Raw genomic sequence first — 24850 nt, 5'->3', positions numbered from 1 at the left:
TATTAAAAAAATATAAAGATGATTTTTTTATAAGCATTTTAAGTTCAAGTTTTGACAAAATTCATCGAAATCTATAAACATTCCTAATTTTTTTTGCGGTTAAAAATGTAGTTTTTATTTTCACAGCTAAGTACCTATTGACATTAAAAAAATATGTTTGTTATATGAGGCCAAATACAGTAGATTGAATAAGTTTTTTTCAAAAATTCCGTGTATAAAATAAGATAATATAGGTACTTAAAACGTTCCAATTACCGACGAATTATTATTAAAATCTCAACAATTGTACTACATTCAATATTCTTATTTTAACTAGGTATCTATTTCTACACAAATCAATGTACAATAGATATTTAATACACACTGTTTTGGAAAATATTGATATTTACAATTTGATGTATGGATTATAATTTTTTTAAAATATATTTTATATTAGTTTCCTTTATCAGTTGCAAACATCACCAACATTTTAAGATCAAAAGTAGTGTAATTGCTAAATATCATGTGAATTTCATAAAAAAAGAAATTCTATATAATACCTACTCTCAATGTTTTTGGAGGGTTTGAAACCAAAACATTTTTTCCGATTTCGATTTCAGTGTTGGATGTATATAATATATTATACGTATTTATTTTTTCAGATATTGATTTTGGTTTCGATATGGATTTCGATTTTTAACAATTGACGTAACCACTATTTAAAATAGGTATCCAATATCGGTTTCAAGTTATGATATAGATTTCTCCAGGAGTCCCAGCTAGAATATAGTAAACATAATTTATCAACTCGATAATAATTATAAAAGAAAATATTCATTCAACAATAATAGGAGGATAGGAAAGGTGGGCATTGACTAGTTAGTTTATTTTCTAATAAACTTTTTAACCTAACTAGTTTAATTGGTAGTTGAAATAACTTAGCTTTTCACAGTTGATTTAAAAATTATCTTAAGTTCTAAAAGTTAAAGTAGTGATAGTGATAGATCAAATATACCTACATTGTGATTTTTTTTTCATAATAGTGATCCGACTGAATCCCGCCTATCCATCCCTGCTCCCAAGTCACTTCTCATTCCTCAGTTTCAACTTCCAAGTCGACTGGAACGACGGTACTTACCTTATAATATTACAAAGGTTGAAGTGTAAGCATTGACTAGTTACAAGGTTCTTTTTTTAAACTTTTTACATAGATATATACATTTTCTTATTAAATTGAATCTAATGTATCCGATGTCATAACTTAGCTTTAATACAAATTATAAAGCAAAATAGTAGAAATATATTGGAATACATAATTATTATTTTTTATTGAAGGAAAAAACTCCATTTACAAAATAACCTTAACACAAATATATTGTGTAGTATAACAACTTACATAAAATAAAACAAACAAAACTATAAGTGGTACGACTCGGTACCGGTTACATCAAAATTCAAATACTTGTTGCACTTATATATAAGTTGTGTTTATAAACATATTAGAAAACTAGAGTAGCCAGCAGTAGTTAGTGAGAAATAGAGTGTGCATTGTAATATTGTGTTTTTTCTATTGTATTTTTTAATATGGGAATGTGTTTATTGTTTTATTTTATATTTATAATAATCTAATTTCTAATAAAGTAAAGCAATTAACCATGCAGGTATTATTTACTGATCAGTCATCCCTAAATCTCACATATGCCTATAATATATTATTTTATTTAATGTATAAAATATATAGAAATGTTTATATAATAATTTATATGATATAAAATTGTATATTATAAAGTTTAAATAAATAATTTATCAGTCTTATTTAAATAAAAAAAGACAATGAAAAAAATTCAGTAATCATAATTAAGATATTCAGAAAGAAATGTGTATTGATATACATATCAGGAAAATTTTGAGTGTTCAAGAAGTTATACTTGCACTATACAAGCAATACATACTGGAACGTATTGGACTCAGACTTCAATAAAAGGCGGTACACAACTATTCCTGTCAGTATATACCTATTCCTTGTCAATACGTATCAAATTTTTCTTCTTGAAAATCTTGAATCTTTTTTTCAATTTGAACAAAATTAATTATTCTACAACTAAAAATATAAAAATAATCTATTTCACAACTTTACTTTATGTTATTTTACAAACTTAAATTACTCTGATTCAATATTACATTCACTGTAATCCACCAAATCCAAATACCTTGAGATGGAATTACACAAATGTTCTTCATCGCTATCGTCATCGTCATCGTCATCATTTTCATTTTGATTCACTTCAGATTTTTGAGTAAGCGACAACATTTCTAACTGTCTGGGCATTTCTTCTTTATCGTAATCTTTCGATTGTTTCTGCCTCATACTATCATTCAATATGTTATCAATTTGCATGAATATTCTTTCATGAACTATAGTTTTTAATAACGCTTTAGCTTCTTCTTTGGTTTCTGCATAGTTCAAACATTTTTGAGCATAATGAAAAGCTTGATCATAGTTCATACGAGTTAGATTATAGTTAGCAAGAAACATATAAGCATAGCTGTGATCGCGAGTCTGTTCATCTAGTCCGTGTTCTTCAATGTATTCTAAAAACATTTTTGCAGCATCATTTGGTCTATTTATAACTACATACAATCTGAAGAAAAAAATTACATCAATATATAAGGCAATAAAGTTAGCTATATAATTTAATTTGAACTCACTTTGCTAAATATATGAGGCCAAGCTTTTCATCATCACCCATCGCTCGCCCTTTTAGGTAGCTTTGAAATGCCATGTCTATATTACCTAATTTCTCATATACATTGCCAACAGCAATTATCATACGACTGTCAAACGGTCTCAGTAACTGTGCTTGCTTGAAAAAATGAAGGCTGTGTTTGAACATACCAAGTATTTCATACGTTTGACCCAAACCATACCACGCTCTGTACTCATATTTGTTTATTTCTGTAACAAAATCATGAATTATAATCCATAAAAATTATAATAGTTATTACAACACACACCCAAAGCTTTGCTGTAACTTTGTATAGCATCATTTGAATTTTTAAGTTCCATATATTCTTGACCAAGTAGTGTCCAGGCAGCCAAGTATAGAGGATTCAATTTAAGAGCACGATGAAAATAACGCATTGCTTTTTGATGTTCCCCATGAAGACTGTAATAGTTGCCCAAAATACAACACGTTTCCACTCGATATTTATCAATTCTAACGGCTCGCTGAGCAAGATAAGCTAGTTCAACCCGTTGATGTTGCACATACAATAAATTTGAATAAGTATCCATATTTTCCAGCCGACAAGGTTCAATTTCAATTAGCTCTTGAAACTTCTGAACTGCTATTTCAATGTCTATAATATATTAAATATTAATTAGCGCAAACTGGTCTATACAGTAATGGGTAGGCGGACAAAAAGCCCATATAAATAAAAGTCCATGCAAGTACCATTTGCAAGTACAATTGTACTACTTTATATTTTAAAAATATTTTGTTGATTATAATTCAAAAAATCTTAATACAATAATACTTAATAGAACATAATATAGATAACAAATAGTAATAAATAATAATAAATATCTAATAATAATAACTGATGGTCTACGAGCTGTTGTTACTAAGATGAATGATAAAAAAAAAGAAGATCCAAAGATGAGTTTTTTCCCTTGTTTTAAACTTGAGCAACTAACTAATATAAGTACCACCTCCAGTTTTGTCTTGACTTATTAACCCGGTGTACTTTATGTTATTGTAAGCAAAGTTTTTTTTAATAATTATGGGTTATGATATGAGATTTAAAAAAAAACCAAAAATAGACCTGTTTCTTTATTTTAAACACGACATTATTTTATAACAATTTTAAGATTTTCGAACACGCAGTTGTACAAACAGCAAAATCAACTTAATTTTTTCAAATGGTAACAATTATATTTTTAATGGGTTCTCGTAAAACTTTTTTTTTTGAAAATTTTGATAGTCAAATCATCAATTTCGGTTCACTAGTTTATTAACTATGGTCCTCTAAAGTTTAGTAAATGCATTAATACTTTGAATTGAAGTAATTGGTATAAACTATAAATTTAATTTAAAAGAGCTAAATATTTTTTCTTTCGACTATTTTTTGATACACTAAAATCAGTCATCTAATGACTAATGAACATCCCAATAAAAAATGTTGAGATGAATGCCAACAAAAATTGTTGGCAAACATAATTCATTATTTTTAATTTAACATACAACCATAAAAAAAAAGTATTGTTATTGAATCAATTACTTCATATTTTTTTCACCACAGTTACTTTTCTTACAAAATCAAAAAATTGTGTTTTTCGATATATGGCTAAGGTAATAATGGTATAAAGGTGTAATGGAATTTCGATTATTGACATTAGTATGTCTTATGTATGGATTAAAAAAAAAATTTTTTAGTGACAAGTTGTCATTTTCCAATTCTGCAGAAGTGAACTTCTCAATACTATTGTTATTGGTCTCACTCTAATTAGTAATTTTCATGTCTTGGGACAAGGACTTACTTAATACTATTTTTTAAATTCATTTAATTTCCACATTGAGCTATTATGAAATTAACCATATTTTTACATAAATATTCAATATCAATATAAGTTGGTACTTATAACTACAGATTTCAAATATTAATATAGAAAAAATGTCTCTAGTTTTGGGAAAAAACATAAAATAATTAATATGTCCTGATCTTGGGGTTTATTTTTTTATATCAACAAGCAAGTATTGTAAGTTTATGTAGAAAAATTACAAAATAAAATGCTGTAGTAAACATCCAAAAGAGATAAAGGGGTATGTATTTTAACTCCTAAATTCATACTTTGCATGCAAGGCCATTTTAGGGAAGCTATGGTTCAAATTTCAAGTTTATATCACCACGGAAGAGCACCAAAAAACATTTTTTTTTTGTTGCACAAATTTTTTTTGGACCCCCATACTAAAGACATATTAATGTCAGTAATCGAATTCCATTATACTATTATTACCTTAGCCACATATTGAATAATACAAATTTTTGCTATCGTCAGAAAAGTAACTGTGGTGAAAACAATATAAAGTAATTAATTAAATACGATCATAATAATAAATTAAAACATCATTGATGATTTGACTACCACAATTTTTCAGAAAAAAAAGCTTTACCAGATCCCATTAAAAAAAATTAAGTTGATTTTGCTGTTGGTACAACTAACGTTCAAATATTTTGAAATTGTTATAAATAAATTTCCCATTAAAAAAAAGAAACACATTTTTTTGTTTTTTTTTAAATCCCATATCATAATTCATAATTATTAAAAAATAATAATGATATAAGATACACCTGGTACTATTATTAGTTGTGAAATTTTTATATAAATGTAATTTATACCTAAGACTGAGAACTAGAATAGACTAAGACCTATAACTTATATGTTATAAGTAGGGTCAACACTTATATGCATTTGCATATTTCTATTGGTAGGTCAAAAAAATAGCTAGTTTATACCAAAATTTGTTTTATAACCTAACGATGCTGCATACAAAATTTTATTTTGCATATTTTTGCATATTATGGTATTTTTGCATTTTTAGGGCATATTTTATAATTTAGTATATTTTTGGAGCTTATTTAAGATCTTAAAAACTTGGGAATTATAAAATATTAATTTGTTTCACTCATATACCTTATTATTGGTATTTCAGCTCATTTATGAAAAGAGGTAATCTAATCTTAATCGCTAATTATCAGGGTCAACGATTATATGTCTGTTGATCGGTAACAGTATTGCATAGAGATAAATATTATATTATATTGTATCGCACCTGTTACAGTTGTCAGTTGTTCTTTATATTCGTGCGGTGAGTTATTAAATCGACCATTTTAAAGGAAGTTAGTGGTACAAATGGCACTGATATTAACAAAAAATGTGAAGATGTTTTTTAAAAAAATAATGGTTTTCATATTCTTACGAAAATTTCTAAAGTATTTTCCAGTGATGTATCCACGTTAGAAGGAATCCCAGAAGATTTGACCAGCAACAATTTGTTGCATTATAAATACGCACCTATTACATCCGTTGAGGTAGAACGTTCTTTTTCAGGCTACAAAAATTTGTTAACGGACAATCGAAGCTCAATGCTGTTTGAAAACTTATACAAATCATTAATTGTTCAATGTCATAACATCGGGTAAAAATTTAAATGTTTATCATTTGATTAATGTTTTTGTTTAACTTATTAATTATTACTTTAATTTTTTAATTTTTGATATTTTTTAATATCACACATTTTTGTAAATCATTATTCATTGGAAATAATATTGTATTATAGTATAAATTGTATAGTACATAAAAAAAAATTAATCATTTAATCATTTTTTTACAATAACATTTTTTTTAAAGCATATTTTGGTAATTTTTAGGGAATAACTGCATATATAATTTATAGATTTTTAGGGCATATAATTGTTAGCCCTAGTTATAAGTTATAACACAATATAGTATGTATACATGACTTTATATTTATATTAAGATTTTTTTCTGTGAGTTTTTTCCACGATTCATAGCAATGATGTCTTATACTTACATCTTTTGTTGTGGTAACAAACTGCCACCCTAGATTGGAGAAATATGCTATCGCTGAAACCACAGTTAAACAAATATTGTGTCATACCCAACATCTGTTCATTTAACTGCAAGTCCAAATATTTTTGACAGTAGAAGAAGTTTTTCATCCAGTGATTGGGTAACTCTAGCTTTGATAACTGAAACAATGTAAACATTTATAGTTGGCAAATAAACTGGTTTATACATGATTTATTTTATTTTATTCACTTTAACTCGATCTACAATAAGATCGCCAAGTTGCATCCATGCATGCCAATTGAGTGGCACCTCGTTTATAGATTCCACAAGCATATTAACAGCAGCCTCATATTGCTCTAATTTTACATACACCACACCAAGTAAATATGTCAAATACCCATCCCCTTTTTTTTGTTGTCGTATAGACTCTAATAGCTGAGATAAATAGTCTAAAAAATTTCGATATTCTTTAAACATGGAAGGTGTCGCTTCACTACCAATGTTTTTAATATTACTGTCAGCAGCCAAATAATCTGAATACATTTTCAGAAATAATGGTATATTTGAATGACAAGTTTTCAACCAAAATGATGCTCTGAAAAAAAAATTATGTCTCAGTAACAATATTGCATATACCTAGATTTTAGACTTTAAATTTTAAATGCACAAAATACCTTTGATATTCTTTGGCATTATAACATGTTCGAGCATGAAGATATCGTTCCATTTCATGATATGGTATTGGAAGTTGGTCTATGGAATATAGATCTGTAGGTTTTGAAACCGACATACGTTTATGCACAGGGGTTAGACAACTACGGGTGATTCTTGGTCTCTTGTACCCTTCTATCTTTTTGGCTAAAGGTTTTGGATTGTTGCCGACCTCAAGTGATAGGAGAAGATCTGAAGACCTGGCCATGACAAAAAAATTATTAAAAGGAAAAACAATATTAATTAATTAAGCTAGTAATCAGTCAAAAAATCACAAAAATCAGTAACTTTTAAGTTACTTTTCCTCAGTGGACAGGAACTAGTAGTTACTATTTTCATTAAATAATATTTTGTTCAGTTTGCTTTTCAATAATCTTATACAATTAGTTTATCTTACATTATACATAACTTTAAAAAGAATGAAGCAAGAAGTCTGTCAAAATGTGAATTAAGATATCAGGGAAAGTCAGAATGAATTTTAAAATGTCGATTAATATGACAAGAAAAATAAGTTAAAACAACAACTGTCGCCTTATAGCCATCAAAATTAGGCATAAGATATTAACAATCATACAAAAATGTACCTAACTAATATTAATGAATTAGTCCTAGAGTAGTGTTTTCTGGCATGTAACCAACAATTCACAACTCTCAATTCTCGGAGGGGTCCGTTGCACAATACACTTATACACATAACGGTCAAGTAGACTTCAGGGATGCGCGACTCAACAAAGATTAAAACAATTAAGGCACTCACCACTGGCAGCTAGTTTTTAGACCCCGGGCATACAGTTCATTCATGCTGACGAGGAGCTCTTTTTTAACGTCGTCCATTTTTGGAACGAGACAGCCGACTTTTGCCACATCGACATCCATAGCGTAGTTGCTCATGATTTTCAATCGTTCCACCGACTGAGTCACGGAGACGAGTGTACTTAAAGGAGGTGTCAGTTTTCAATCTTCAGGAACATCGACCACCGATGATTGACGAAGAGCCAGAAGAACTGATGGTTAGGATACTGATTTTCAACCTGTATTTCTTTAAAGTTTCAACCGTTGAAAAGTTGAAAAATATTAAGCCGTACTCCTGTCAACACTTAACTGCAGACTGCAGTCAACAGTTCGTATGCGCCATGCTGACTGATAAGTGATAATAGATTATCTTCAACCACTGATAAGTCGATATGGCGGTAAAAAATTGCAATTTGCAGCGTCTAAAAAATATAGTAATATTACTCTATGGTCGAAAATGACTAAAATCACAGTCAGCCTCAGAAGTCAGCTCTCCGCAAAACAAGTGTTCGTAAAATAGCCCCCCGCCCCAACTGGACGTAATTGTTTTAGCCCATATTATAGTAATGAAAAAATTATTTTTCAGAGAGTGTAAGTGAAGGAAAGTTTATGTGGACTTTTCAGTGTGACTTAGCCCCCCTCCCCAATACAAAATTGAAAATTCCTGGCTACGTCTCTGAAACATCATCTATTCGTCTCAAGGAGCGTTTTAAATTTTCCATGCAATGTCACTAGATAATGTATTTTGTATGATAGATATTAGGTTTAGGGGTTTAGGACCATGTAGGACTGTTGACTGTTTTCCTACTCACGTTTTGACACACAGTGGTCATTTTGGTTTTCAAATGATTATGAACTAAAAAAGAAAAACCCAAATATTGGTTTTCCAGCAGTCTAGCACCAACTACCAGCTACTAGACAATAGACTTGGTACACACTGCAGAGTGCAGTGAAATAGTAATTTCAGTTATGAAAATTATTCATTGTTACTAGAATGAAAAATTACATGTAGGTATGTAACTAGTAACTACTAACTAGATGATCATATTAATTAAACTAGTCTGGACTGAACATTTATCAGTAATTAAAAAGTAAACAATAATTAAACATAACAGCTACTATATAGGATGGAGAACACATTTGCAATCAAAATTATTTCATACATACCTTATATATTTTCCACTAAATATTAAATATTCCACATTTTAAATATTTTGGAATGCACCTTGACACTTGTCTTTGTCTAAAGTGGAAACACCACGTCCGTCAAAAAAAAATTCAGATTAAAGAAAAATGCAAAAACTATTGGTTAGTCGGACCCCACTCCGAGTTCAATATCAAAAACAAACGTCTACAGTATATAGCAATTATAAAACCAATCTGGATTCACAGCATTCAACTATGGGGGTGTGCCAGTAATTCTAACACCCATGTAATACAATGCTGTTAAAACGTTGCCCTTCAGACCATCACTGCAGCCTCCCAGTTCAAAAGAAACAACGCAAATCTCTATGATATAAAGCTACTTACAATAGCAGACAAAATAAAAAGGTTTGCTCGCAAATACGAAACGAGGCTAGATCGCCATGTCAATCCATCGGCCATTTAATTATAAGATAACTCCAAGGACATCAGACGTCTTAAGCATCTGAAATCATTCGACTTTGTTTAAGATTTTAGATTAAGGTAGAAGCCAATTCATTGGAAGTGACTCCATCAAGGTGTAAAATATGTATAATTGTTTAACATATTCATATAGACCTTTGGGTCGTTAAAATAATAAAGCTACAGGGCATTAAAAAAATATATTAAATAATAATAGTGTAATAAATGTTTCACTGTAAAATTTGAGTCTATTTAAAGGTCATAATGTTTCACTAAATCAAAAATTGTTTTGCTTTAAATTTATACCTATTGAGTATTGAGTATCATTATATTATTAAAAGAATAATACGCAACAGGTTGCTAAATCCCAATTTATAAAAATACATTCCAAAATGTTTTAGGTGCAAACATTTATACAAATAAATGTCTAAGATGTTTTTAATTTATTTCTATCAAATATATTGAATTGTATATAATAATATAGTATTCAAATTCTAAAATGCAATGGCAGCAACTGGCAAGAGTTGGTTACGTTATGAGTATAGTGGGTGAGCATACTGAAAAAATATTGGGTATGTTGTACATAATTGTATACATCACAGTATACGCTATTATTATGGTTTAGTTTAGAATTTAGATAATAATGAACTAATAAATAAATAAATTTTATTAATAATAATTGGATCACATCATTTAAGGATATTTGTGTATGTAACAACATTCAATGCCCCGGATATCCACTCAAGTTTTCTTAATAAGGCCCAGTGTCTCTATAAGGAAATTAAAATAGAAACAGCTTAATCACAAAAGGGGATGGTATCATGTAGTGAGTGATCGGCCTGCTGGATTAAGATAGTAGTTTAACTATTTCATGCTGTTATTAATAAGTAATAAGATGTAACAATTGGCAGTGTGATAACCATAATAATATTTGATCATATGCCAGTATGTATGTTGAAAGGGCTTGTGTCAATCTATTAAATCTATTAGGAATAATATATTGAAAAGAAAAGAAAAATAGTATCAATATTAAATTGTACAGTATGCAAATAATTTTTTTCTGATATATATTTATCACAAGTGCACCAACAATAGTTACTGTTTAAAAATTAATATAAAAGCAATAACTCTATAAAATAAGATTGCATTATTGCAATATAATATGGTATAAATTACATTAAAAATAAACATTTCGTTGTTCTGATAATTTTGTTCAGAGATTCCTACATACAGTAGTTACTATTCTGGCACACTGTATATACTAAAAATAAATAATTAATGTATATTAGTCATTTATAATATAATAATATATATATTAGTAATTCTATTATAAAATCGTACAAAATAGTAGTAAAACTGAAACTATACTTAAATGGATTTTCTTTGGTGGAAGATTGTCTAGACAATATACAGAATAGTGCTTATATCAATGATTAGCATCATAGCATTGATAATAGTATTACATAAAAATATATTTGTTTGTACATATAATGAATGCCAATTGACTAACTTCCTAATTATTAATTTTTATATGTGTGTTTGTGTATGAGAACTATTTTTTTAATAAAAAAATAAGTCATCACATCAGAAAGATTAAAGCTGTAAACTCATTGTGCTAAGTTCAATTCTTCTTCAAGCACCTTTAAGTCACTTATCTAGTTTCTCTGCCAGCCAATTTATCAATATAGTCTTGTAATGGAGCAAGTTCTCTTCGATCAATTAGTACAAATTCCTGTTGAAGAAAAATAATAATTATCAAAATTAAATTAAATCTATATCAAGCTATCCAGAAAAAATAATTCGCTTAAAAAAAAATATCCATAAATAATAGTTTTTTATTTAAAATTAATCGGTTTGTCAGAAATAAAAACATTTAGTTTTTTTTTACATAGAATGGTCTATATCAAAAACTTGTAAAATTAATTTTATTTAGGTATGTTCTTAAATTTAGAATTTTGTTAGTTGATTTACTTAAATATTAAAACCAACAAAACTAAATGAATTCTACTAAAAGTAAATATTCTGTTATAAGTTCATAAAACAAAGACAGCAAATATAGGTGATCACTAATTCTAACATTTTTTTTTCCATTTAACACAGAAAGTATGGTTAGGTTAGCCTAACCTAACCTAACCTATCCAACAAGTATGCTCACCCTCTTTTTTTCTTTAATAATGAAGTTTTTCAAAATCTGATTTTTGGAATCATTAAATATACGCAAAGACCATATTTTTATATTCTTGAGATTTTTTGTACCACTTAAGGAGTGTCCTGTGGCGACACAAACTTTTGTTTTTCAAATGGGAACCCCACTTTTTTACTGTAAATTATTTAGGTGATAATTTTGATGTATTGAAATCAAAATTCAAACGAATAGTTTTCTAGTTATTACACATTTTGTGCTAAGGATAATATAGTTTATAATAGGGGAGAAGGATATGCTTTACAGTATACGTTGTTATCTATAGTCTATACACATAATATAAAATAATACGTCATTTTATATTTATTTAGTCAAATACTTAGATAAATAGCAAGTAAAATATCCTTCTTGATTTATTTAGATATTTTACTTATTCAATGTGTAGAACTGATTAAGCATATCCTTACTATGGACTATTATCCTTAGTAAAAATTGCCCAATAACTAGAAAACCACTCATTCGAATTTTGATTTCAATACATCAAAATACTCAAAAAAATTATCCGCTAAATAATTTGCAAAAAAAAAGGTTCGTATCGCCACAGGACACTCCTCAAGAGGCACAAAAATCTCAAGAATATGAAAATATGGTCTTTGAGTATATTTAAAGATTCCAAAAATCAGATTTTAAAAAACTTCGTTATTTAAGAAAAAAGGGGGGTGAGCATACTTTTTGGTTCACCCAGTATATTAACTAAGGAACTGAAAATAATTTGCTCACTTACCTGAACAAAGTAAATAAAATGCTTAAAAGATGTGTTGAGATGTGCTTCCTCGCCAAGCGTTACAATTGAATCGAAATGTGTATGATATATATGTGCATACACCCTGAATAACCGTTTAAGTATTGTCTTAGCAATCGATAAGAAGTTTTTAGGAAATGGGACACCGATTTTTGAAGGAAACAATGTTTCATCGTCCAATTGATCCTGAACCCAAGTCATCAAATAATCGATGTATTTTGGAGCAGAACACTTAATTGGTTTCTTTACAGTCAGGCCATCTGCCCAATGATATTCGTATTTAGGTCCAGCAGACATTATAGAACAACTTTCCTCGGTGCAAAACTCCGTTATTGTACCATACAACATGTTTATTTGATTGAAAAAATCAACAGCTGGAACAAAAGTTAACTTTGTTTAATACTACAATATTTTAAATCAAATTATATTAATATGTTGAAAAATAAATGTCTATTAAAAACTAAAATACTTATATATTATTCGAATTAATGATACTAGATTTTAGATACTAGATAGTTATTCCTAATCAGTTGTTATACAAATATTTATAATAATTTAATTCAATTAAATAGTTTTGCGTACAGGAATAATTATAAGTAAAACACATAAACTGTTTTGAACACTGATTAAAAATACTACAATTACATTTATATTATACCACTATAATATAATAAAGTTTATTTAATTTTTAGTGATATTTCAAATAGATATGCTATAATAAACATTATGCTTTGTTGTACACAAAGAAGCATAATTGAGTAAATACCAAATAAACTTTAAATATAAAGTACAAATAATACTAGAGTATTATTTTGGTGAAATGCATTTCTAGAAACTTTAAAGTTGTAAAGATTAATTATCATGTTCATAATTATAACTATACATCCAATTATAAATAAGACATTTTTTAAGAGTATTATATTCATCATTAATCATTATCTACCAAAAAAATTGATTACAGAAGAATATACGAGAAACAATACTTATGTCGATAAAACTTTAATAGTATAGTTAGTAACAATTAGTAGTTTAATTATAGTTTAATTATGACCGAATAGTAATGCTAGTAATAATATGGTTTTTAAAATCTAAAAGAATCTAAAGAATAAAAAACTTTTCAAGTTAGAGCCAATTTTAAAGAGTGAATTATTATTACAAGAAATAAAATCTTACATCACTTATAAAATTGTGTGTAATAGAAAAAATGTATTTAATATTTAACTATCAGTAGGTATTTAGATTTTAAAGTTTAATCTTGGATGTAAATATTGTAACTTAATGATTTCAGTCTTTAAGTAAATATTTATACTAGTTGTAGTGATATATTTACAGAAAATTATTTATGATGTTCAATTAAATTATTTGCTAACTTTTATAATAATTAGAAATTAATTTCAATGCATTTTAATTAGGAACTAACAACAAATTAAATTTAAATCATGAAAATATTCCAAAATATAAATTGTTACATAATGAAAAATATGAACATCATGATAGAGTAATACAATACAGCGATAAATATACTATACATTTATTGAAGTACTAATATTTTAATTTTAAGAATGCGTAATTTAGAATATTGTTGGTCATTTTATACATATTTTGAGTACATACTATTTCAATAAATAAATGCTTATAAGACAAAGTTAAGAATATGAGAATATGCATTGATACTTACTGTTGACAGCAACCCATTCATTGAGATCTTCGCCCTCGGGTAGTAGTACAGCCAATCTCAGATTGCCGGAACCAAGAGTGGCTGCCGCGTGTTTCATCAGATCGTATTGGTGGGTACCTTCTGGTATATTCTTCTTAGGTTTAAAAGTCTTTGATGATCGGCCTCCGCTGCAAAAACAAAATAAATAAAGCTTACGATCATGAATAACATATCTGGAGTGCCGGTTGCAGCCAATGAACTTTGTAGAACACTCACAATAGGAAGCTCATTATGAATTTGCCTAGAACATAAACCGAATGTCTCTTCACAAACGATCGCGATGAATTCCCTCTCACAACAATACGGACATTTATTGACTACCTCTACACTAAAATGATCACTGGTATGGTACACCAGACAAAAAAAACGAACTATGTCGGTGGACGAAGATAAAAATATTAAGACACAAATATGTGCAAAAGAAGAAAAGCAAATACTTAACTCGTTTGTTGCGTTAACGCTTTGCAAGACACAAGCTCGATAATAAACATTAATTCAGATGTTAACGACTAGAATATTATTATTATTGTATTTTTCTGGAAAAGAGTTGCGACAACAAAAAAAAAAACTATAAAGTGTAAAATCAGTCAGCTGTTAAAGTGTAACACGCGAGTTGATAAGGAATAAATCACAATAGCGTTTTTCCCATATACATGAAGTTAGGTACCAAATATGTATCCGAATAATCAGTAATAGTTCCAGACACGAATTAAGATAAACTGGATACCCAACGTCCCAACGACCCATATGAACACCCATCTTCTTGGATCCAAACTGACTATATTATAATTTGTAGTTATAGATAAATAGATGTATTAATAAATGTATTCATTCTACATACCTATGATGGTAGTAGATCTCGGAGCCACGATTAAAGATAATAATATTAATATAGTAGGTATATTATTCAATATTGTCTTTAATCGTGCTCGGAGCATACGTTATATACTTATATATATGGATGGAAAATGTAAAATTACTGAATCACTTCGTCTTTGGACGAAATATGAATAGATAAAAGCAGGAAAAATGTCTTAAAATTTTTTTTATTTCTTTTTGCATAGTAAATAATGATACATCACACGTATGCGTCATAGCAAACAGTTTCAAGTCTCTACGAATATTTTTTCAATTACAACAAAATGCATCTAGGAGTGGCCTACGACGTTTCCTCCCGTGCCTCTCTCCTGGATGCATTGGACGTTTCCCACCCGTTTAAAACGGGACAATTTCTCGAAAAACAAAAAATTAAAAGTAAAAATATTAAACAATAATATGCAATTCAAATCAATAAATTTACAAATGATTAGATGAATAATATATTAATAGAATTCAATAATACTTTAGGTATTACAAATACAAAAAAATTAAATAGTTGTTAGATTTATGTAAAAATATTATTCAATAATACTTTTCTATAACTTGGGCCCCCTGCATCTATACATGTACTACATTGCAGCATGCATCTTATTTAAAGTAATATAATATATCATATATGTATATAATTGTATATATATTATAATATAAATGTATACATTAGTTGGGGTGCAGTTATTAAAATAAAAATTAAGAAACGCAGTTACGGCTAAACTCCATCTAATACCTAATTAATATAGTTTAACACATTTTTCTTATGCTTTGCTATACATAGTGATTTTTGCAGCACAAATACGAACGGCATTTGTCCGGATTCGATACAACAAAAACGGCATTTCATAGAATACATTTTTCTATAAAACTTAACGTTTCAAATATAATTCACAAAATATATATTTATTAAGATGATAATAAATAAAGGTTTTAAATATATGCTTACAACCACGGCTCATTGAAATGCCGTTCTGGGAACAATATTCGACAATAAAAACAAGCTTTAGTACTTCCCAAAGAGTAATATTACTCTATGGTACTTCCCATTTTCCTCTTCCTCGGGCCTCGACGCCTCATTACTCGTTATAAAAAAAAAATAATTGTAGAAACAGTAGAAACAAGATTTTTTCACCAAATGACCAAAATAAACTTGTATTGGTAAATGGTATACAACGTATATTGTAGACGCGCAGAATGTACGACATATTTTCTTGTTCTTTTGCACGCACTGTAACATCGCTTATCTCTTTCATTTATTTACTTTTATCATAGATATTAGATAACAATTTTTTATAAACCTGAAGATGAATTGAATTAATTTAGACTTTATACTTTATAGTTATTGTTCATTCATTCAATTATATTGTAGTGTGTTTTACGCACGCACACTTATTTATAATATGTAGTATATACGTATTTATATATCATATATGGTGTACAATAATATGCATAGCGAGCAGCATAACATTTTTTTATCGACCAACACACTTCCTAGTTGTTTACTTAAAACAAATCAAATACAATAGATATACTCAGTAGTCACACATCCAAAATCGTGATCAAAAACCTTCTTCGCTCGACGTTTTAATTATTACTAAACGATTTAAGGTAAGTAGGATATTGCCACCGTCACTAATAATCATTACAATAATACCAATGTAATACAAACCAGTTTCATGTTGATTTAGCAGCGTATAATTGATACCATTGTGATATTGTTGAAGTTTCAAGACACTTGTTAAATTCAAAACAAATTGGTTCTACATTCGAGTACTGCTTGCGACGTTTTTTTTTTTGGATAACCCCATCAAAATATTATGAACATTGGTGTAATTTTTCAATGAAAAAGTAATTTTCAAAGCCTAAGCTACTTTTTATTTTATAATTGGTGTTATTATTAATTTTTTTGTCTGATTGAAACTGTATTTACTGATAAAACTTATTTTGCATTGAACGAGTATAAGGTACATATTTTGTATTTGTTGATAATAATTTGAAGTAGGTATAAATCTAAAATGTTATAAGAAGTCCCAACTTAATCTTTTTTCTACTAAAAATTAGTTTCAATTAATACTTTTACAAGAAAGTTATATGAAAACATTAATAAGTACCTACCTAATTGTAAACATATAATTACTGTATTTATTTTTATGTTTCATGTATTTAAAAATTAGAACTATTACGACATTTTGTTTACAAAATTAATTATTAGTTTTTGTTCAATGATTGATTTTTTATTTATTCATTTAATAAAGTTAATTAACACTATTTAGCTCTTTATAAAATTACAAGTAAAAGTATCTAAACTATGATAATAACAAAATATAGTGATGTTAAATAATACCTAGTGTATTGAACATATTATCCAATATAATTCTATTAAATTAACCATAACTTAAAAATAAACATTTTTATCTATTTAACTATTAAGTAAATAGTTATAAACTTTGTTGTGTAATTTTTTTTTCTGTGGGTCAAAGACTCAAAGTATTTAAAATTTGATAAAATAACCCAATCATTATAATGCATAAATAATTCATGGCTCTTATGATATGGCAAAATGTTTGTTATCTAATTTTAGAAGTTATTTTATGAGAAATCAAGGATAAAGTTATTAATTTTATCACTTTGGTTAGATATTAGAAGTATTATTTTTAAGATATCTTAATTATATATTTTACTGCCTCACATTATCCTACTGAAGTAGATTTTAAAAAAAAAACATTTTGATGCAAATATTTTGTTATTTAGATTTTTTTAGGTACATTAATTTTGTATATAATTTTTTTTTAATGCGTTTTTATATAGTTAAATTATGTATTTTTATTTGTTTATTAGGTATTTGCTATTATCATAACAATAATGAACAACCACAGTGAAAATGGTGATATTAATTGGTACCATGGAAAAATATCAAGGGACACAGCTGAAATTATTCTATTAGACCATGAAAGTAAGGCGGACGGTCTATTTTTAGTACGAGAAAGCAATTCTGCATCCGGAGACTATGTGCTATGTGTGTTACAAAACAATGAAGTGGTACACTACCAAATACGACGTCATGGTGAAGATGCATTTTTCTCTATTGACGAACAAAATATCATGCATGGGTTAGAAACATTAATTGAACATTATTGTAAAGTAAATGATCCAAGCTTAGGAGTACAACTGTCCAACCCTATTGTCAAAGATCCTCCACCTCACGATACCAGGAGACATGGACGTACTAATCTCTTGCACAGAGCCATTACACAAGCTAATTGCAAAGTGGTTACGGAGCTGTTAAAATGTGGGTATCGGAATTTAGAAGCTAAAAACCAAGAGGGACAAACTGCATTGCATTTAGCTAGTCAGATGGGCCATGATCAAATTGTAGAGAAACTCATTTCATGTGGAGCCAATGTGAATTGTAGAGACACAGAAGGCTACACTCCTTTACATTTCGCTTGTCAGAACAATTTATTGAGCACTGTGAAAATTCTATTGACGATCGGCGGTGCAAATATTCAATTGAGAAATTCTTCGACTGGGTGGGTAGCTCTACACGAAGCATCAAGCCGAGGCCATGCAGATATTGTGTCTTTGTTGCTGTCTATGAATGCTCCATCAAGGCCACGCACTTTTGACGATCTTCTACCTGCAGATTTGGCACGTACTAATGGACACACTGAAGTTGAACAAATGTTGAATGAGTTTGTTTCTCCTACCCCATCTTCGAGGAAAGATCAATGGTATCATGGCAAGCTTGATCGTCATGAAGCCACAGCAATATTGAAAACAAAAGATGTCGACGGTTGTTTTTTAGTCAGAATGAATAGGCAGAATGGCTATGTCTTATCTATGATGTGTACTAATCAATGTTATCATTTCCAGATCCAAGATCGCGAAAAATATTATTTTATTGATAATGGGCCATATCTGAATTCGTTGGAACATCTAATTCAACATTATATATTATTTCCTGATGGTTTACCGAACAAATTAGAAGTGCCTGTTAGTCCAGCAGTTATTCCACCCCTACCAAAAGGATTTCCGTTTACATTAAAGAAGCCAAAACAAAAACATCAAACTGAATTTCAAGACAATATTATGAGAGACAATTTGATTTTAGATGAAGTGATTGGTGAAGGCGAATTTGGTTCAGTTTATAAAGGAACTTTTCAAAACCGAGACGGTTTTGAAGAAAAAGTAGCAATCAAAATGTTACGTTACGACATGTCTTCAACCAATAAATCAGAATTTTTACGTGAAGCTCATGTCATGATGAGTTTAAACCACGAATGTATTATAAGATTGATTGGCATATGTGAAGGGCCGCCATTGTTGATGGTTCAAGAGCTCATTTCACTTGGTTCTATGTTGACTCACATTGTCACACACCCCGAACTCATCAGTCCAAATTACGAGTTAAAAATGTGGGCCGCTCAAATAGCTTCTGGTATGTGTTACTTAGAACAAAAACGTTTTGTTCACAGGGATTTGGCAGCTAGAAACATTCTTTTAGCAGATAGACACCAAGCCAAAATTAGCGATTTTGGTCTGTCACGTACATTAAATGTTGATAAGGACTATTATAGAGCTTCACATGGTGGACGTTGGCCAATTAAATGGTATGCACCTGAATCATGCAATTACGGAACATTTTCTAGTGCTAGTGATGTGTGGAGCTATGGTATTACGCTGTGGGAAATGTTTTCTTATGGACAGCAACCCTATGAAAACATGAAAGGTGTTGAAGTGATTGGTATTTTGGAAAAAGGAGAGAGGTTACAAAAAACTCCAAGGTGTCCTATGGAAGTTTACAAAACAATGGAGATGTGTTGGGCGTATGAACCCAAAGAGCGTCCAACTTTTAGTCAGCTGTCAAAAATATTTGCATCTGATTCTGATTATGAGAATTTCAAAGATTTTATAAAACTCTAATGTTAACATATTGGGAAAGAAAATACTAATAAAATCATATTCCTATTAGTAGTAGATTATAAAAATTTACATTTATGTTAAAAGATAATTCCAAACTATATCTGAATTTTGGTTGTGAAATAGTAATGGAGTTACTAATTCATGTCAACTAGAATTTTACACAATGATTATTGATACCTACATTTTATCTTTTATTTTATACAATATTTTATTATATAAAATAGATTACTGTTATACAACACAAATATTTATAAAAAAGATTTCGAGATATATTTTTGATAAAATTTCTTGGAAGTGTTGTAATTTAAAAATTTAAATTTCCATAAGGGTATTTATCTTTAAATTTATTTCATTATTTTACAGTTTATACTATGTTGAATTTTAATATTTTTATAATGTTTATTGTGTTTAATTACATTAAATGTTTTCCATTTTAAGTATTATGTATGACAAAAAAAAACAATGGACATTTGTATTACATTTTCAATTGTCATACCTATTATAAATCATTTTTTTTTTTTTTGTGAGATTCAAGAGTATTATGCACAGGGTAGCTCATGATTCAAAAAATTATGATACAATTACGGTAATCAAGTTTCTATTATATTCAAATTATCAAATTATCACAAAATATCAAGATAAAATATTATCGTATTATGTTAAGTTTTGCATTGTGGAACTAGTAAAATTAAATGTCTTCCATTAATATGTATTATTTTTTTTTTTATGTGTGTATTATTTTAATTTTGATTTATATTGACACAATATTATAAAATGTTGGGATGGTTATAAGTTGTTTTTACTTCATGTTTTGCTATCAAAAAGACTATTTATTTTCTCCATGTTACAACTGTGAACAATTTAAATCAATAATTGAATTTTTATTTCTAAATACTATTTACTAAATTTATATAATGTATTATTTTGAAAGTATGTTGAAACGGCCAAGTGTCTGATAGTTTTAAGTTTTCTTTATGTATAGAAACAATATAATTGAGTTACCTCTAATCATATTTTTAAAAATTGTTTGCTCAATCCAAACAGTAAACAGAGATAAATTGTCGCCATAATAGTTATAGTACAATATTAGTTGTTAAAAAGTTGTCTAAAGTTGTCTAAAAATTAGAACAATATTGTAAAACATTTGAATTATTGTATCGATGTTATTCTAAAAGACAGAAACAACCTATTCATATACTATTTATTATTTTATTGTACAGTAGTCTAAACAGTCTACTTAGATATATTACTATGTTATTGTTTACTTAAAATTAATATTCTATTTTAATAAAATTTCCATTTTTCTTTTTGGTGTTTTCAAAATTAATTCTTTGTTTAATTTCTGATCTCTTTAAGGTCCAATTCTTGTAAAGTATCTGGGCATTAAAGTGCTGAATTATACTTTATCGGTATGAATATTACTAAGCAAATTAGTACACACTATAATAATCAAATGAAATATTAATTGAATTACATTTTGTAACAATTAATGTAACATTGTAACATGTTGGGGATGTGTGAGAGGCTCTACTTGGGGTCACTAATTATAAAGATGGTAGCCCTTCCCCCAACTCTAAAGTCTAGTTACGCCTATGATAAGCCACCCTAAATTGCGCCTATGCACATTGCACATAGTCATCAAATTAAATTAATGTAAAATCTGTTTAAAAATACCGTTAATTTAAAAAGAATACCTATTCTATAAGTAGGTTACCTAATTCTGCTAGCAGCTGAGCTAAACATGTGCAGTGTAACAATAAGTTCTACAATAATTGTCCATCTTGTTTTTTTTTTTTTATTTTAAAAGGAATAGGCCGCAGACATTCTTATACCACTATAGGTGTACGTACCTAGGTAAGTATTTGTAATGTTGTAGAAAATATATCTTGGTTGCTTCTTTTTATAAAATATGATGAAATAAACTTTTTTTTGAACGGTATAGTTTTTACACTTTTATACCTAATCAAGATATAATACAGAACATGTACTAAAGTACAATAGCCAATGGTTACTGTTAAAGTAGTAAATGGGTTTGTTCCTTCACTTTAAAAGGTTCTATAAAAATGATTTGAGCAATCCCGATTTAACTTTTTAAGTTTAGGTATATCAGTATTTTGTCAAAGGGTGTGTCGTGGCACATCCACTGATGTGCCTGAACATTTGAAATTTTTATCATTAAAAAACTAACATAAATTAATCATACATTTTTTAAAAATATTAAATATGAAAAAATAATAAAACTAGTTTGAAAACAAATAAAAAAACATTGATTCCAACTAATTCAATTAGATCATAACTCCAAATTTTAGTGTGAAAAGTGTTTTCGGTGTTTGCACGCAATATTCGAGGGATCGACGATAAACACACTCGCAATTCGCATTTCTCATATAGATTCTATAAAATTTCCTTGAGTTTATTCAAATAAAATAAAATTATATTATGTTCTGTAGTTCTGTTAACTTAATTATACATTGTGAAATGTAAAATATATAATTAATCATTTCAAAAAACCGCGGTTAATGTAAATTATTTTAAGTAGAGAGGACCGCCAGACAGTGTTATGGGTCAGTACACATTTTTCTATTGCACATTATTATCATTAATCATGGTTATGAAAAACGTGCCAATGAAGTCGCTTGGTGTTTACACGATAACATTGTTTTGATGGCAGTGATAAGAACATTGAGAACGGTTTCCGCGACGAATTTTTGAAAATCTGACTTAGAAGTAATATTATAATTCACTATATTTGTCATTTTACCTGATCGTTTGCACATCTCGTAACGTCTGAAAAGTTAGACAGTTGGTCAACACTTTGAATTGGTAAAAATTCATGAAATTCGAATCGATATTGAATAATCTTCGTTTTGCAACACCGGTTTTTACATCACAACCGAAAGCCGAAAGTACAGTAAGTGTGCCGCCTGGGATTTACTGCTTTAAACAAAACATAAATAATATGCTAACTCTGTAACAAAATTTAATTAGATATTTAATTTTTTTTGGTCATCAGAAATGAGTTTCAACCGCTACAAAGACATTATTGAAGAAGGCGACACGGTCATATTGTATATAAATCCACAAGCCATGTACGCTATACAGGCCCAGTCAGTAATTGAAAATCGCAAAGGAGAAAAGATTGAGAATGTTATGCAGACTAAGTATGGAGCGTTAAAGATTTCATCGTTATTCGGGAAACAGTTTGGATCAAAAGTGAGTTTGTCCAATGGGTGGGCTCATGTTCTGTATCCAACTCCTGAACTTTGGACACAGACACTGCCGCACAGAACTCAAATTATATACACGCCAGACATAAGTTTAATTATGTTCATGTTAGAACTTAAACCTGGAAGCATTGTGGTTGAGTCGGGTAACGTGCCTACTATTATTATTTTTGCATTAATTTACCCTATGTGTCTATATTTGATGTAATGTATTACTTTTAGGTACCGGAAGTGGATCGTTGACTCATGCCATGGCCTTTAGAGTAAAACCTTCTGGACACATTTATACTTATGATTTTCATGAACAAAGAGCAGATCAGGCCCAAAAAGAGTTTAAATCCCATGGTTTATCTGAGAATGTCACTAGTCAATGCAGGTAATTTGAATTTGTTTTGTTTATAGTGTTGATGCTACACTTATAGCACATTGGTTTTGAAGATTTGGTTACCTGGTTTTAATTATATAATGATGTTTTGTATACATAGAGATGTTTGTCAAAATGGATTTAGTGACGATGTTACTGGTAAAGCTGATGCTGTATTCCTAGACTTGCCTCATCCACATCTTGTTGTTCCGTTTGCTATTAAAGCTTTTAAACCATCAGGTAATTTCAGAAATAATATTATAAAAATGTTGGCTCTAACCTATATTATATCATACCATCTTAAGAACGACTCTTGTCAAGCCTGAACTAAGACTAGGTATTTTGAATCATTCAATTATTTTATTTTTATGTGTTTTAAGACAAACTGAAAAAAGTCTAGAATGTTGAATAAAAATTATGATTATGTGTTGTAAACCATTCTATTGTGAAATTGTGCAATGCATTTCAAAAATTGGTATGATAATAACCAGTAATTATGAATACTAACTATTTATCTCTATATTATGAGTAATAAATAATAATATAATTAAATCAGAAGTGGCCATATATTAGTCTGAAAGATTTGAATTAAAAGATGCAAAGGATGCATTAAAATGTGAATATAATTAAAGTTGGATTTTATTCCAGTAGCAAGCAATAATATGACTTAGTACTAGAATGTGTTGTATCATAAATTGAATATGAACAACTATTGTGAATTAAGACAATTTACATTAAATAATAGATACTAGCTATTTTACCATTCAAAGTATGTTGTATGTTGTGATGTTAGTGACAAGATAATTTATTATATTAATTACATATCATTTAAAGTTCAATTATAATTAATTAAGTATTTGATGAGAAGATCAATTGTGTATTTAGTTTTATAATATCATACAGTTATTACTTATTATACACATTATAAATACATCCATATTTTGATCTATTCATGACTTTATGTTTATATTTTGTAGTATATTGTATATAATATATTTATTATTTACTACATATTTAACAAATAACACCATGTTTTCTATAGTTTATGAAATAAAGATAAATTAGCATAAATCTAATAAATACAGTACAATACATTTTAATAAGTGTCATTGACTATTGTCGAAA

At 28.5% G+C, this 24850-nt stretch overlaps 4 protein-coding genes across 10 annotated transcripts in view; 2 read left to right on the top strand and 2 right to left on the bottom strand.

The window, feature by feature from the left end:
• Window positions 1-1326: 1326 nt before the first annotated feature.
• On the bottom strand, window positions 1327-8419 carry LOC111037947 (cell division cycle protein 23 homolog). The gene is made up of 7 exons (XM_022320819.1): window positions 8043-8419; window positions 7249-7485; window positions 6824-7169; window positions 6576-6753; window positions 2995-3339; window positions 2689-2935; window positions 1327-2621 (listed from the first exon to the last, which is right to left on the bottom strand). The coding sequence occupies exons 1-7, from the start codon at window positions 8174-8176 to the stop codon at window positions 2141-2143; spliced, it is 1968 nt and encodes a 655-aa protein (XP_022176511.1). The 5' UTR covers window positions 8177-8419; the 3' UTR covers window positions 1327-2140.
• A 2313-nt stretch (window positions 8420-10732) lies between these two features.
• LOC111037948 (MOB kinase activator-like 1) lies at window positions 10733-14909 on the bottom strand. Of its 2 annotated transcripts, none has more exons than XM_022320821.1 (4): window positions 14787-14909; window positions 14306-14472; window positions 12610-13001; window positions 10733-11414 (listed from the first exon to the last, which is right to left on the bottom strand). In XM_022320821.1, exons 2-4 carry the CDS (start codon window positions 14400-14402, stop codon window positions 11334-11336), a joined length of 570 nt encoding a protein of 189 aa, XP_022176513.1. In that variant the 5' UTR covers window positions 14403-14472; window positions 14787-14909; the 3' UTR covers window positions 10733-11333. The 2 variants fall into 2 exon arrangements, with proteins under 2 accessions (XP_022176513.1, XP_022176512.1); XM_022320820.1 differs by having other exon boundaries at window positions 14561-14907.
• Window positions 14910-16496: 1587 nt separating this feature from the next.
• LOC111037972 (tyrosine-protein kinase shark) lies at window positions 16497-20382 on the top strand. 6 transcript variants are annotated; one of them, XM_022320866.1, is made up of 3 exons: window positions 16497-16822; window positions 16906-17062; window positions 18053-20382. In XM_022320866.1, exon 3 carries the CDS (start codon window positions 18077-18079, stop codon window positions 20135-20137), a length of 2061 nt encoding a protein of 686 aa, XP_022176558.1. In that variant the 5' UTR covers window positions 16497-16822; window positions 16906-17062; window positions 18053-18076; the 3' UTR covers window positions 20138-20382. The 6 variants fall into 6 exon arrangements, with proteins under 6 accessions (XP_022176558.1, XP_022176557.1, XP_022176559.1 ...); XM_022320865.1 differs by having other exon boundaries at window positions 16903-17062; XM_022320867.1 differs by having other exon boundaries at window positions 16887-17062.
• Window positions 20383-22803: 2421 nt separating this feature from the next.
• LOC111037976 (tRNA (adenine(58)-N(1))-methyltransferase catalytic subunit TRMT61A) overlaps window positions 22804-24850 on the top strand; it is a 36102-nt gene continuing 34055 nt past the window's right edge. Inside the window, exons 1-4 of the mRNA XM_022320877.1 lie at window positions 22804-23048; window positions 23151-23507; window positions 23584-23737; window positions 23847-23965. Of these exons, the coding sequence (XP_022176569.1) occupies window positions 23153-23507; window positions 23584-23737; window positions 23847-23965 (628 nt within the window). The 5' untranslated portion in view covers window positions 22804-23048; window positions 23151-23152. The remainder of the gene's footprint in view (window positions 23049-23150; window positions 23508-23583; window positions 23738-23846; window positions 23966-24850) is intronic.

This window comes from Myzus persicae, unplaced genomic scaffold, assembly GCF_001856785.1.
Source record: "Myzus persicae strain clone G006 unplaced genomic scaffold, MPER_G0061.0, whole genome shotgun sequence".
Taxonomy (NCBI): Eukaryota; Metazoa; Arthropoda; class Insecta; order Hemiptera; family Aphididae; genus Myzus; species Myzus persicae.
Note: the sequence above shows the minus strand (reverse complement) of the source record. Positions and strands in the feature narration are given on the sequence as shown.